This window comes from Pseudorasbora parva, chromosome 8 (assembly GCF_024679245.1).
Source record: "Pseudorasbora parva isolate DD20220531a chromosome 8, ASM2467924v1, whole genome shotgun sequence".
NCBI classification, from domain to species: domain Eukaryota; kingdom Metazoa; phylum Chordata; class Actinopteri; order Cypriniformes; family Gobionidae; genus Pseudorasbora; species Pseudorasbora parva.
In genome coordinates this window covers 4,486,056-4,500,880 of record NC_090179.1, presented here as the reverse complement: position 1 = coordinate 4,500,880, position 14,825 = coordinate 4,486,056, and the positions used below count along the sequence as shown (strand labels likewise).

General features: G+C 42.2%; 1 protein-coding gene and 1 long non-coding RNA gene across 4 annotated transcripts in view; one reads left to right on the top strand and one right to left on the bottom strand.

Annotated features, from left to right (window-relative positions):
* The window catches only part of LOC137084050 (uncharacterized), a 648,504-nt gene that overhangs the window by 236,695 nt on the left and 396,984 nt on the right, over positions 1–14,825 (top strand). The gene's annotated exons all lie outside the window — the stretch shown is intronic.
* The window catches only part of cep295 (centrosomal protein 295), a 64,378-nt gene that overhangs the window by 35,004 nt on the left and 14,549 nt on the right, over positions 1–14,825 (bottom strand). For all 3 annotated transcript variants that reach the window (XM_067449973.1, XM_067449972.1, XM_067449971.1), the window contains exons 8-12: positions 13,661–13,810; positions 13,361–13,564; positions 9,393–9,484; positions 4,648–4,818; positions 1,940–2,007 (exon numbers count right to left, since the gene is read on the bottom strand). In XM_067449973.1, coding sequence (XP_067306074.1) covers positions 1,940–2,007; positions 4,648–4,818; positions 9,393–9,484; positions 13,361–13,564; positions 13,661–13,810 — 685 coding nt within the window. The remainder of the gene's footprint in view (positions 1–1,939; positions 2,008–4,647; positions 4,819–9,392; positions 9,485–13,360; positions 13,565–13,660; positions 13,811–14,825) is intronic.

The following is a 14,825-nucleotide window of genomic DNA, read 5'->3' as shown; positions in this document are numbered from 1 at the left end:
GCCTTGCGAAACTATTCGGCCCCCTTGAACTTTGCAACATTTTGCCACATTTCAGGCTTCAAACATAATGATATGAAACTGTAATTTTTTGTGAAGAATCAAAAACAAGTGGGACACAATCATTAAGTGGAATGAAATTTATTGGATATTTCAAACTTTTTTTTTTAAATCAAAAATTGGGCGTGCAAAATTATTCGGCCCCTTTACTTTCAGTGCAGCAAACTCTCTCCAGAAGTTCAGTGAGGATCTCTGAATGATCCAATGTTGACCTAAAAGACTAATGATGATAAAGAGAATCCATCTGTGTGTAATCAAGTCTCCGTATAAATGCACCTGCACTGTGATCATCTCAGAGGTCCGTTTAAAGCGCAGAGAGCATCATGAAGAACAAGGAACACACCAGGCAGGTCCGAGATACTGTTGTGGAGAAGCTTAAAGCCGGATTTGGATACAAAAAGATTTCTCAAGCTTTAAACATCCCAAGGAGCACTGTGCAAGCGATAATATTGAAATTGAAGGAGTGTCAGACCACTGCAAATCGACCAAGACCTGGCCGTCCCTCTAAACTTTCAGCTCATACAAGGAGAAGACTGATCAGAGATGCAGCCAAGAGGCCCATGATCACTCTGGATGAACTGCAGAGATCTACAGCTGAGGTGGAAGACTCTGTCCATAGGACAACAATCAGTCGGATACTGCACAAATCTGGCCTTTCTGGAAGAGTGGCAAGAAGAAAGCCATTTCTTTAAGATATCCATAAAAAGTGTTGTTTAAAGTTTGGCACAAGCCACCTGGGAGACACACCAAACATGTGGAAGAAGCTGCTCTGGTCAGATGAAACCAAAATTTAACTTTTTGGCAACAATGCAAAACGTTATGTTTGGCGTAAAAGCAACACAGCGCATCACCCTGAACACACCATCCCCACTGTCAAACATGGTGGCGGCAGCATCGTGGTGTGGGGCTGCTTTTCTTCAGCAGGGACAGGGAAGATGGTTAAACTTGATGGGAAGATGGATGGAGCCAAATACAGGACCATTCTGGAAGAAAACCTGATGGAGTCTGCAAAAGACCTGAGACTGAGACGGAGATTTGTCTTCCAACAAGACAATGATCCAAAACATAAAGCAAAATCTACAATGGGATGGTTCAAAAATAACCATATCCAGGTGCTAGAATGGCCAAGTCAAAGCCCAGACCTGAATGCAATCGAGAATCTGTGGAAAGAACTGAAAACTGCTGTTCACAATCGCTCTCCATCCAACCTCACTGAGCTCCAGCTGTTCTGCAGGAGGAATGGGCAAACATTTCAGTCTCTCGATGTGCAAAACTGATAAAGACATACCCCAAGCGACTTACAGCTGTAATCACAGCAAAAGGTGGCGCTACAAAGTATTAACTTAAGGGGGCCGAATAATTTTTTGATTTATTAAAAAAGTCTGAAATATCCAATTAAATTTTGTTCCACTTCATGACTGTGTCCCACTTGTTGTTGATTCTTCACAAAAAATTACAGTTTTATATCTTTACGTTTGAAGCCTGAAATGTGGCAAAAGGTCACAAAGTTCAAGGGGGCCGAATACTTTTGCAAGGCACTGTACATGTCTGTGATTGGCTACAATGATCAACGCTCTTCACCGCACGCTTACACACGCACACGCGTTTAAAAGGGAGGTCTATCAGCGGATTCCTAATATATCCGCTGATAGACGGATCTGCTGATAGGTGCCTGCTTTCAACGGCTACTGTGTGAAGAGTGTTGATCATTGTAGACATGTATGTTGAGCACGTGAACACAACGGCCAATCAGAGACCTTTAAGAATCTGTTCAACAGCTTAAAATGCTAGAGGGAAATCCTGGTATCGTCACATTTGTATAATTTCAGTACCGAACTGTAATCAGGTGCACGACTGCTTTAGTGCCTCTATCCGGTCTGACCTGTTCTGCTGAAGGAGTCTCTGCTGGTACTGATGGAGTCTCTGCGTGTTTGGGTCATCAGAGTCCACCTGTGCAGACACAAGATTTCACTATGAGCTGAGGGAAAGGTTACATCTTATCCAGTGACTTTTGGTGCTTGGTGTTTATAGTGTAATACCGCTCAATCCAAATGCTTCAGTGCGTGTAAAACTGTAAAAATCAGGGATGAATTTCAAACAGCCCGCAGGTCAGCTATTAAAATACATTACATGTGACCCGCCACACATTATTTACAAATCACAAGTCGAGCTTTATGTTCAATTTGCAATGCCGATTTGTCTCGTGGTGGCATAAACCCTAAACAATAGCCGCTGGATGTCCAGTTCGCGAACGAATCGTTCTTTTTAACCGTATCTTTTTAGTGATCCGGTCGAACCAGTTCACCAAATCGGACGGTATCGTTTTAAACGGTTCGCGTCTCAAATCAGCGCTGAAGTTACTATAGTTACTCACTTTCTGACATGAGTGACAGTCCCTCAGACTAGAAATAGACTAATATCTTGAAGTATATGTTGTAACTCCAACAGTTCACTGAACTGAGACATGTTTTGCTGTGAGAACCGGTGAGCTGAGATACTGCATGCGTGATAGCGTCGTCTTGACCCGAATTGTTTCTCTCGGAGTGGGACGGCTGCTGTTTCTCTCGGAAAACTGATGCTGATAATATATGAGCACTGGTGAACTGTTTTTTTTGTGCATGAAGGAATCTACAGACAGCAATACGGCACAGTCATCCTGGCATAATGTTGCCTTTTTTTAAAAATTAAAATTAAATTAAAAATCCACTGCTGTGGACGTTGTTTATGTCATTAATGTGTTTACTGTGATAATGGACTGAGGATGGGAGTTGGATTCGGTATTCGGTTTCAGATTCGGCAGAATCTTAACCAGTGGATTCGGTATTCGGCCGAACCTCAAAAATCTGGATTCGGTGCATCCCTACATTTTAGGCATGGAGATGCAGTAAACCATGAGTGAAACAAGCAACAAAAAGGTACCACTTACCAGCAATCAAATCTTATGAGAAACAAACGTGCAAAAGCGAAACGAAACCGTGTTACTAGAGTTGTTTGAACATTAGCTCTGCCTCAGCTCAAATATTTTTTTATTTAAATTGCGCAGTGTGAGCTCAGAACAAATGTGTTTACTCGCTGACCAGTCTCGAACATGACCACTAACAGCACACGGAGATTGAGCTTGGAGCAGAGGTTTCAGAACAAGTGTAAATGTGATTTTAAAGATTCCTGATTTTGTTTGGACTCATCCTTTTGAAGTTCGGGCTGTGGATGAACTTAACGGCGGTGGGCCGGCCCTGATCAGAGCATTGAGGTGAATGATGACTGAGCTCAGTTCAAGTGTAGAGACCCTCATGGAGCATTTGTGTGTTTCACAAGCCCTTCAGGTACAGTAGTTTCACATCACAGCTCAGCCGCCTGAAGCCTCTAGTGTACGGGAACCGCATCATGTGCCAAACACAAATGCCCTCGTGATTTAAACAGATGAAACCAGCACTGTTGTGGCACAGTGTCCCTCCTGTTTTCTGCATCAATGCAGTTAGAAGGCTTTTCAATCCACAAATCACCAACATTTACCACGGACTGGTGTGTGGTGAATGACCCTGGTCTGAAGATGACCCCAGCCGGACTTAAGGACATTAACTACACTTCACAGTTCCCAAACTTTTATGGAAAGTTGTTTTTTTTTTTGAAGTTTCTGCTGAAATGTAATGCATATTTTTATATGTACAGTAGGGATGCACCGATACCACTTTTTTGGAAAACGAGTACAAGTACGAGTACTTGCATTTCAGTACTCGCCGATACCGATACAGAGTACTTAAAAAAAACATGATTTAAATTTACAGGTAACAGCTTTACTTTAAAAACAAGGGACTAGTTTGGAATTAAGAACATTTATTTAAAATGAAAAGCATGTTGTATGCAACATATTACAGAATAAATAATTATTTAAAAAAAAAAATAAACAGTTACAGTGCAACTCAAGTATTTCTTTCATAAAAGTATATAAATTCTGCGGAATTGTTTCGCATGTAATATGGCTTGTTGCAGCGTGAAACTCTCGTCTATCCACTGGGAGGTTGGGCTAATTAGTGACACGGGGCTACTCGATGATTGCCTGTGTTATTTTCACAGCACGTGGATTGTCTCTGGACATTTTCTCTCGTCTTGCAAGAGTTTGCTGATGTGTGGGTTGTGTTGGTTTAGAAGCGTGGGTAAACTCTTTGTACTCATTACTTTGTACTAAATGCACTACCTTTTGAGCCTCCTCTGGACAATTTCCTTGAGCACAATTTGCAGTCCGCCTTTGTTTTGTCGTATTCATGCACTTTGAAATAGTTCCACACTGCTGACGTATCTTGTCTCGTCTCGCCTTCTCCCCGCTCTGAGCTGTAGCCGGGCCTGGGGGCGGGCACTCGGCACCTGTGATTAACCCCTTACACGCCGCTCAAGCATAGACATTTCTCAGACCATGGTATCGTCCCCGGTATCGGGGGACTTTTAACGAGTACGAGTACTTTCGAAAATGTGGTATCGAGGCCGATACCAGATACCGGTATCGGTATCGGTGCATCCCTAATGTACAGAAATATATTTTCAACACTGCACGACCCACACGCGTTTGGGAAGCCTTTCTGTGAAGAGACGCACCTCTGGAGGCGGCTCAGGAAGCCCTGCGCTCTCCCGAATCTGAGTGGCGTCCTGCAGCGTCCTGTTCATCTGCTGAGTCTCTCTCAAGCGCCGCTCGAGCTCACACCGCCTCTCCTCCAGCTCCTGCAGCACAGCCAGCTGCTCCTGCTGCCGTCTCAACAACGCCTCCTCCTGGACCGGAAGACATGCAAGATCCTCTTACAGCTAACAGACAACTACCAAATGTGGTTTAAAAAAAAGGCCTCGGAAGACATCACTATTATATTTATAGTGAAGATAAAACTTTGAATAGTATATACATTTTTTTAAAGGCCGATTAAAGTTAAAGGGGGGGTGAACTGCTGTTTCCTGCATACTGAGCTCTTTACACTGTTAAAGACTTGGATTCCCATTAGTGTTGTGCCGATAGACGATAGTATCGTGTATCGACGATAGGCAGAGAGATCGCCGAAAGCTGAAGCTGTTGGCGATTTCAAGGCGATATTTGGCTCACTCCCCATGAATATAATTTTTTTAAAAATCATTATTAAATGAAAATATTATGATCATAGTTATTATTATTATCATCATTACATTAATTATTAATTACATTACATTAAGTACTTATTCTGCTTAGCCTTACTATTCACATCAACATCAGAGCGCGTGGTGTTGCACTCACAGGCTACGTGCCGCATATATACTGCGAGTGCAACACCACACGCTTTTAAAATGTTAAAATGAGTTACTCTTCAGTGAAAAAAATGTTTTTTTAAAGACTAAAAAAATAAGTAATTTTAGATTTTAATTGCAAGGTGATCAACCTAGCCCTATATTCACAAATCCACATAAGCCATGGCGAAAACGGCATCATCATCATCAGGCTAAAGCATTTTTTTCTTCCATAAATGTAGGCCTACATTTATTTTATACTTATAATAATACAATAACAAATTGCTATATTATAATTATAGGCTATAGCCTATAAATTTGAACAGAACAATCAGTCAAAAAGTAAAAGCAGCTTTATTTCAAACGACTTAACGACGGAACAACAATGAACAAAAAATATTGCACTGGCCGTTAAGATAAGATTTCGTGCAGTGAAATACTTAAATGTCAGCAGATAATGTATTTTCTAATAATGTGTTTTAGCCCTTGCCCGCTGTATGGGCTACAGAAATAAATAGTCCATCAAAATAGACAGGCTGCGACACCAGGTTGACGGTAAAAATCATAAATAACGAAATAGGCTTTAATAAATAAATAACACAATGAAAGAACTCAAATAAAACGGCAAAACAATTAAATCACCTCAAATGTAAGCTATACTCGAATGAACGTATTGCTAAAACAAACACAAGGCCAGAAACAATTAAGACAATAATTATTGTTATGCAATTCAGGAATCTATTCCCAAAAATGTTTTGTATAAGAAAACCAGCTGGTTTACTCTCTCGGGTTTGAGAAGGTTGCGGGAGTATGTTGCCCGCTGCACTGAACACGCGTTCCGATGGAGCCCGTTTCACACATATACCGTCTGCAGTGCGTGTGCGGTGCGTATTTTTTTTTTCCGTACCCATGTTAACGGATGACAGCTTGATGCTGTCCGTCAGTCCGTTCCAGGAGCGTTGCGTCTGCAGCAGTGCCGTTTTCGTACCGAGTCTATTCTTTGCTGCGCTGCTGCATTAAAGCTACAGAACATTGTTCGCATTAAAATAAACATGTTCTGACGCGAAAATCTAGTAGCCTAACCACAGATGCATATCATTTTAAATATACTATTGTTTTTCAAAGTCAACACGTGGCTTTTTTTCAAGTTAAGCAAGGAAACGACACTGCAGGATTTCCTTTAAAAGGTTTAAAAACGAAAGGAAAGACGAGAGTCGGCTGTTTTTGAATAGCCTATTGTAAGTTTCTAATTTAAAATGTTTGTGATTTAGGCTATAACCTATGTTTAAATGTTTGCCACTTGTGTGAGCTAAATCTAAATATGAATAAATGAATTGAATAAAATGCTGTTTATGTATAGTATACATAAACAGCATTTTATTCAATTCATTTAATAGCCTATTAACCTGACTTAGAAGACTAAACAAAGAGAATTGCAATTCTGACGAGCCATGTTCAGTAAAAACTTTTGGATTTTAAATAAAAAATAATGAATCAATGCTGTGTTTGTGGTATGCAACAGCGGATCAGTTGCGGACTGCAAACGCAGCATACCTAACTAATACGAACACAACACATCTGGTTAACTAGAAGAGCATCATTTCGTTTGTTAAATAAGAGGCGATCTGGCGCTCGTTGCCGCTGTTTTCAGTGGTGCAGATTTCTCTCGTGGCTTGTGCATGTGCAGAGCACTTTAATCCAACTGTTTTATTCGTTCCGGTAAAATCACGAAACAAAATGCGCAAAAACTGTCCCTGTTCTTGATGTACAATCACTGATGATATTCGGTTTTAATGAGAAAAAAAATACGAGGATTTAAAGTGTGCAAATCTATGCCTTTATTCACGTGAAAAATTTGGACACTAACACTATATTGTGTTAGATGAAATAATTAAACGAGATCTATATCAATAAATGAACTAGGCCTATATTTAATTGATTTCTGGACATCCTAATACAAATTTTTCTACAATTGTTACTGTACACATTTTACATCTGATATAACACTGTATTAGCAATGCTACCCCCCTTATAATTTGCCATAAAGTGTGTATCATATGCACACGAAAAACTGCGAAGCCTACCATTTGCAAGCCAAAGCTCATTTTGACGTATACATTCCACGAGATTGCACACTCGTACTATACGCATTTTCGTGAGACTGTCCCACCCACTTTTTAAAACAAAGTTACGCCACTGAATGCTCCGCCCCGACGCGATAAGATCGTGTATCGGCGATCTCACAGGCTGACGATATGACGATTGGAAAATTAGGCATATCGCCCAACACTAATTCCCATCCTAAACATAGACAAAGTTTCAAAAACTAATGTTGGACGTTTGATGGAGTATTTCTGTGTTAAAAATACTCCTTCCGGTTTCTCACAAGTTTCTGAGAGTTTTTTTCGAGTATGGCTCGGCTTGACGTGAACAGAGCGGAAGGTCCTTGTATGGGCCATACGGGCTCTTCTCCCGGTAGGGTGCGCCCGCGCGGGACTAGAGCGAGAGAGGACATGCGCGGCCGTAAACACTGCTCTCAGGTGCAGATCCAGTCGTCCGTGAACACTAATGTCGGTTATAGTCCACGCCGCGCTCCACTTTATTCTTCCACTTTGACATTAAGCGACTTCAACGCTTCAGCACAGCATTCCGGGAAGGCAGCGCTGCATTTGAACCGATTTGAACGCAGAAATGACGGGAAGCTTCACAACATCGTTTCAGTCGCGCCTCAAAGTGGATTTACACGCCACTGCTGTCAGGACTTTACCAAATCATACCAAAGAAGTGTGTTTTTGACGGAGCAGTCCCAGCGATAAAGGTTCGGTCCTGCTTTGGAAGCAGCCGCTGAGTAAAACTGCTTCAAATGTCTGTGCTGTCGGCTATCGTCGCGTGAGTAAACATCAGTAAACGACACGATCGCGTGCTTCGTCATTCAAATGCGCTAACGGTTACTCCATTGCTGTTCTCTGTATAACGTTACACTAGTCTGACGTGCAAAACCGTTTTGCTTGCTACCTCTAAGGTCTAGTTGCATACAATAGTCCATAAACCGAATCCATCCATCCTGGATGGATAAAGACTTTTCGGAGATATGAAGGATGCAATACTACTCTATAGGTACTCAAGATTGACATGAGATTGACTGAAACTGAGTGTTTCACCCCCCCTTTAAACTACACCACTAAAGTTAGCACCTACGCCACATTACAGCCTAAACACAAATAGCAAGAGTAATTGCATCTAACATTAGTGCACAAACTATTCATTGACAAATTGTTGAAGTGTTTGTTTTCCTGTAGATGTCAGCAATCTTCCACTAAACTATGCATATATCCCATATATATCCCCTAGCACAACTGGAAAAACATTTGGCTATTAAAAAAGTGATACGTTTAAAAAAAAAACATGCATTTAACGCTTTGAGTACAGAGAACAGCTGCTTGCATAAAGTTTAAGGTAAAATAACTGGAATTAGAGAATATTCATATTTTACTATGCAATTAGATAAACTGTTCATTCATCACTTTACCTCTGTCTTTATCCCCTTATTCCTTATCTTCCCTGCATCAGAGGGCTTCTGTCTTTTTGACACGGTGAATTCGGCCCTCTGTCATAAATAATTAGGCAGCTTTCACTGTCTGGCACGAGCAGTTAAGCACTCTAAAAAATGAAAGCAATCCTGTCTAGAGGTGACGCGGCAACACATTCCCTATGTTAAACTGATCGCGCAATCTATATCTGACGCACTAAAGCCCTCGCTGGGCGGGGTTTTTTTTGGTAATGTTTCAAATGAATATTAATAAAATAGTACCAGTAATAAAACCAGGGGGGAAAAAAATCACTCATTTTTGCGCCCCATGGATAAGTGGCGCCCCTAGCATTTGCCTATTCCTATCAGAGCATTGAGGTGAATGATGACTGAGCTCAGTTCAAGTGTAGAGACCCTCATGGAGCATTTGTGTGTTTCACAAGCCCTTCAGGTACAGTAGTTTCACATCACAGCTCAGCCGCCTGAAGCCTCTAGTGTACGGGAACTGCATCATGTGTGCCAAACGTCCCATGCAGAGAACAGGAACGGTGATGTGTGAACTCACATGTGTTGCTCTCCTCCCTGGCTTCAGCTGGTCTCGCTCCTCTGCTGGCAGCAGCGTTCCTGCCACTACGGCTTCATCGCTCACATCAGGGCCTGAGCAGAGAGATCACAGGACTAATGAGCTTCTCACAAAATGCTCATTGCTTTAGTTAATTTGAAAGACGTTACTTTGTATAAAGTTAACTGAATGGAGTCAATGTCTTAGTCATCAAGACTTGTTTCGTTGTTTAATGAATCCACGTTTGTGAATAAATCTTTTGAATGAATGAATGCATGCATTAGACATTGAATCAATGTCTGATTTAATGCAACCACCTCCTGGTGTAACTAAGCAAAGCAATACATTTAAAATTGTCACAAAAAAAAAAAATACTTATTTTGATCACACTCTCATACATTAACATGGGCAGCGACACAATACACGTGGTTTCATGCTCACACGTGCGATGTGAAAGGCATAAAAGACACAGCAGAATTGCTGTCATTTAGGAAGATCACATGGGTGTTTGAATCTAGAGCGCCATCTTTTAAAGGGGGGGTGAAATGCTGTTTCATGCATACCGAGCTTTTTACACTGTTAAAGACTTGGATTCCCATCCTAAACATAGACAAAGTTTCAAAAACTAATGTTGGACGTTTGATGGAGTATTTCTGTGTTAAAAATACTCCTTCCGGTTTCTCACAAGTTTCGGCGAGTTTTTTTCGAGTATGGGTCGGCTTGACGTGAACAGAGCGGAAGGTCCTTGTATGCAGGGCCGGCCTAGCCTGACAAGCCAGACCCACATCAAGATGTTTGGTCTGGAAACTCACCATTGACAGCTCAATCCGAGGGGCGGATAAACGGTTGTCTTTCAAACTCCCTCTGCACGCGATAGGATAGCGCTACAACCAACCAGAGCAACGACGGTGAAACAGAGCTCACTGATAGATTAAACATTCACCGTATCCGGTCGGCTAAACCCCGAACACATTTTCCCTTTTTAAGAATGACTTCAGTGCCGTTCTTTGTTCTTTTCTCAGAGAAAAGCTTAACTCCAAGTCTTCCAGAGTCGTGGTCAGAGCCGATTCGAAAGACCGCCGTTCACCAGTTTCTGTGTTTACTAGAAGCACGCAAACGCAACTCAAAAAAAAAAAAAAAAAAAAAAAAACGCAAACGCAACTCGGCCGTCGTCATTATGGCTCCGCCCGCCGACTCTATACACGATGTGATTGGGCCGTCCAGATTTTGAGGAACACAGCTCAGAAGGGTAATGAGAGTGCCTAGACGACACTCGCGGGCAGATTAAATTTGCTGCCGCTAGGGTGCGTCTAGATTTCTAGGCTAGGACCGGCCCAAGGCATAAGCGAACTAAGCGGCTGCTTAGGGCCCCCAAGAGCACTTGAAATGACTTCCTGCTGCCGCTGTATGTTCCTTTATGTTTGAAATCACCTTTATGGCCTTAAAACAATTACTAAATAAACTGCAAAATGTTACGTTGTCTAATATATGCACGGATTGATTCTGACAGCTCTGCACGAGCTCATGGTGCCTTCGACTGGACTAGCTTGTTCGTCAGGGTTCAAAGTCCACAGTGCGAGAAAAAATTGGCTCTACTTGTCAGTTGCCCGGTAACCTTTTTATGAATGGATGGATTTGAGAAAGCGCTTTGGTTTAGTGCAAATATCTTATTTGACATGCAGCATAGTGTTGTCAAAAATATCGATATTTCGATCTATATCGATACTGGAATATCTGAAACGATTCTCAGTTTTTACAGTATCGATATCAGCTGCGCTCTCCTCTCTGACCGTCAGCGATTTGACACACACCGGCATATTCTCACTCAGCCCGGTTAACCTCTGAGCACGGCGAACGCGCGTTCTGCTGGACTTTTTCCTCATGACAGTGTGTTAGTGATCGGTCTGAATTTCGCGCGGGATTGCACATAAATTAATTCTACTAATCCCCGCAGATTTCGTGCTCACATCTGAAGCGCACACACACACACACACACACACACACACACACACACACACACACACACACACACACACCCTACCGTAATAAAGCCGCCTCTGACATGATACAAGTGCAAACATTTGCTTCTTTTTCCAGCTTATTATTGGTCAAATACACTCAAAGAATTATCAGTGCACATCTGGAAGAGTATTAACGTAACCACAGTCGCAAACAGTTCAGGAAGAACGAGTAACAGGAACAGTGTTCAAGATCCATGCGTTTGTTAGTCTTAAAGGGACCGCAGTCATTTGTTGTTCAAACTACAAAAAGACAAACGATCAACTGCTCTTGACTGATCAACTTGTGTAACTTTAATAGTTTCATCTGTACGCTATTGAATTTTTTACAAAGAACATTATCCAATGTTGTTTTAAATGTAACTATGCATTTTTTTAATTCAGTTTCTTATCTGAATGTTAGACCTAGGCCTACCTGAAAAAATAAAGCAGTCTATTTCATTTGTATCTTCTATTCTATTGCATTCATTTGTGCTATTGTTTGTAATCTGTTTATTTGTTCTTATTTTATTACTGTTTACTCGTCTTTTTAAATTCAATTTACCATTCGAAATCCAGCTTTCTTGTGCTGTGTGTAAGCGATTGCAACACAATTACCCCATTGTAAAAAAATACATTGAGATAGCAAAAATTTGTGAGATAATTTTAATAGTAATTGATCAATAATTGTTCAAATCAAAACGATGCCCAACCCTAAGGAACATGCTGGCCACATTAATTTTTAGTAAAAAATAACAATGAATAATAACAAGTTCTGTTGTCATATTAAGCACATTATTTATTTATTTATTTATTTTACTGTGGTATCGATTTAGTATCGATATATCGATATTTTAGTCTGATATCGTATCGAAGTCATAATTTTGGTATCGTGACAACACTAATGCAGCATGTTTTGGACGGAGTACAGCATAGCTTCCAGTTTCTGTTCACAGTAAATGCTTCTCTGCAAGTGCTATAGTCGAGTCGCTCAAAATTATCTTTTTTTTTTTTTTTTGGGGAAATGCAAATTCGTCCTTCCCAAAAAGCCTTCCCAAATTTGTAATGAGAATCATTTATAAATATGCTGTTATCAACAAATAGAAGTACTAACAAATAGAAGATTCCATCTTTCAAACTTTAGTTAGTGTGTAATGTTGCTGTTAGAGCATAAATAATACCTGTAAAATTATAAAGCTCAAAGTTCAATGCCAAGCGAGATATTTTATTTAACAGAAGTTCCCTTTCAAAGCCTACAGCGAGCGGCCGGTTTGGACTACACCGCTGCACTTCCTGCTGTAATGACGTCACTAGAACCATTTGTTGACGAACCCTCCGCCCACAAGAACACGCAAAATAGGGGGCGTGGTGTTGTTGCTCTCCCACGCATTCAGCGCTTGCATCTCCCCATTATGGTAAGAGGCGGGACCTTTCCGGGCAAAGTGTGCTAAACTGCTGTCCAATCACAATACGGGAAGCACTGGCCCAATCAGAACTCGTTACGTGTTTCTGAAGGAGGGACTTCATAGAACAAGGAAATCATCAGGCCGTTTTTAGGACAGAGGAAACAGCGCTGTACAGATAAGTCAATTGTGTGAAAAATACTGTTTTTTTACACGCGAAACATGAACTCATGTTATATTGCACACTGTAAACATAATGAAAGCTTCGAAAACACGTGAAGAACGGGACCTTTAAAAACAAAAATTCTTCATTTGTGTTTGGAGGTTTAATTAAATGACATGAGGGTGAATACATAATTGTTCATCTTTGGGTAAATTATACCTTATACAGTAAGCTGAGTCTTGAATAAAACTTACTATCGTGAATCATATCGTTTACGCCAACGATATATCATTAAACCCCTAGTGGTATCATCCCTCTCATAACCAGCATTACTGTGTAATGGGACAAATCAATAGTGCATCCTTAATAATAGACGTGTGTAAGTGAAAATCAAAGCAGAAGCTTTACCATCTTCGGTGTGCGTTAGGCTGGGCGCCTGCTCCTCTAAACTCTCCTCTGGGGCCTTTTCCTGGCTGCTCAGAGATCCTGCTTCAACACTGGAGACTTCCACATCCGCTTCTCCCTCATGTGAGGTCAGTGCCGCGGCCCGCTGGCGCTCTCTCTGGCTCCTAATGCGGTCCAAGAGTCTCCTCAGGGCCCGCCTACCAGGATCTGCGAGAACGAGAGCGAGAGCGAGCGAGAGAGAGAGAGAGATCATTACAGTCCCGTCACTGCCGATGACAAGCTGCTCTCTGATTGGCTGCCCACCAGGTGTTTCAGTCACTGGGGTATCAGGCTCCCCCCCTTCAGGTGCACACTCAGGGTCAAGGGTCACATCCAGCTCATCATCATGACTAGCAGCAGACGGAGGAGGAAGAGGTTCAGGTACCAACTGCAACACCACATCACCTTTGACCTCTGGAGAAGACCAAATGATGGAAAGCATTTAATATTCAGAAGATCAATCTTAGCACAAACACAGTGAAGTGGGTCAGGTTCTGCATATCAGCTCGATCCATAGCAATAGTGATGGATCCTTCACCTTTCAGTCCTCACACTTCACCTCTAACTAGTGTGGGAGCTTGTTTCCGCCACAGAATTTTTTTTAAAAGGGTGGGTGATAAAGTGTTTACAAGATAAAAATAAGTCTGTTCTTTGAGTGTGTATATGAAGTTTTAGCTCAAATTACCCCACAGAATTAAGATATAAAGTCTGAATTGAGTGACAAAGTCTGAATTGAGTGATATATAGTCAGAATTATCTCCTTGAACTGTCACCTTATCGTGGTGGAGGGGTTTGAGTACCTGAATGATCCTAGGAGCTATGTTGTCCAGGGCAATATGCCCCTGGTAGGGTCTCCCAAGGCAAACAGGTCCTTGGTGACGGGTCAGACTAAAAGTGGTTCAGAAACCCACTATGATTATTACAACATCAAGGACCGAGACGTCGCCCGGCATGGTGCAGCCGGGGCCCCACACTGGAGCCAGGCCCGAGGTTGGGCTCGTATGAGAGCACCTCAGCCCAAATGAGCGAGGTGGGGCCGCCCTTCCTTGGGCTCACCACCTGCAGGAGGGATCATAAGGGGCTGGTTCATAATGGATCGGCAACAATCCTAGACGAGGCCCCCCGACGACCCGATCTCTGGACACGGAAACTGGCTCTAGGGACATGGAATGTCACCTCGTTGGCGGGGAAGGAGCCTGAGCTTGTGTGGGAGGTCGAGAGATACAGACTAGAAATAGTCTGGCTCACCTCCTCGCACAGCTGGGGCTTTGGAACCACACTCCTCGAGAGAAGCTGGACCCTCTACCACTCTGGAGTTGCCCATCGTGAGAGGCAGCGGGCTGGAGTGGGTTTGCTTACAGTCCCCCAGGTCAGCCGCCATGTGTTGGAGTTCACCCCGGTGAATGAGAGGGTCGCTTCCCTTCGAGTC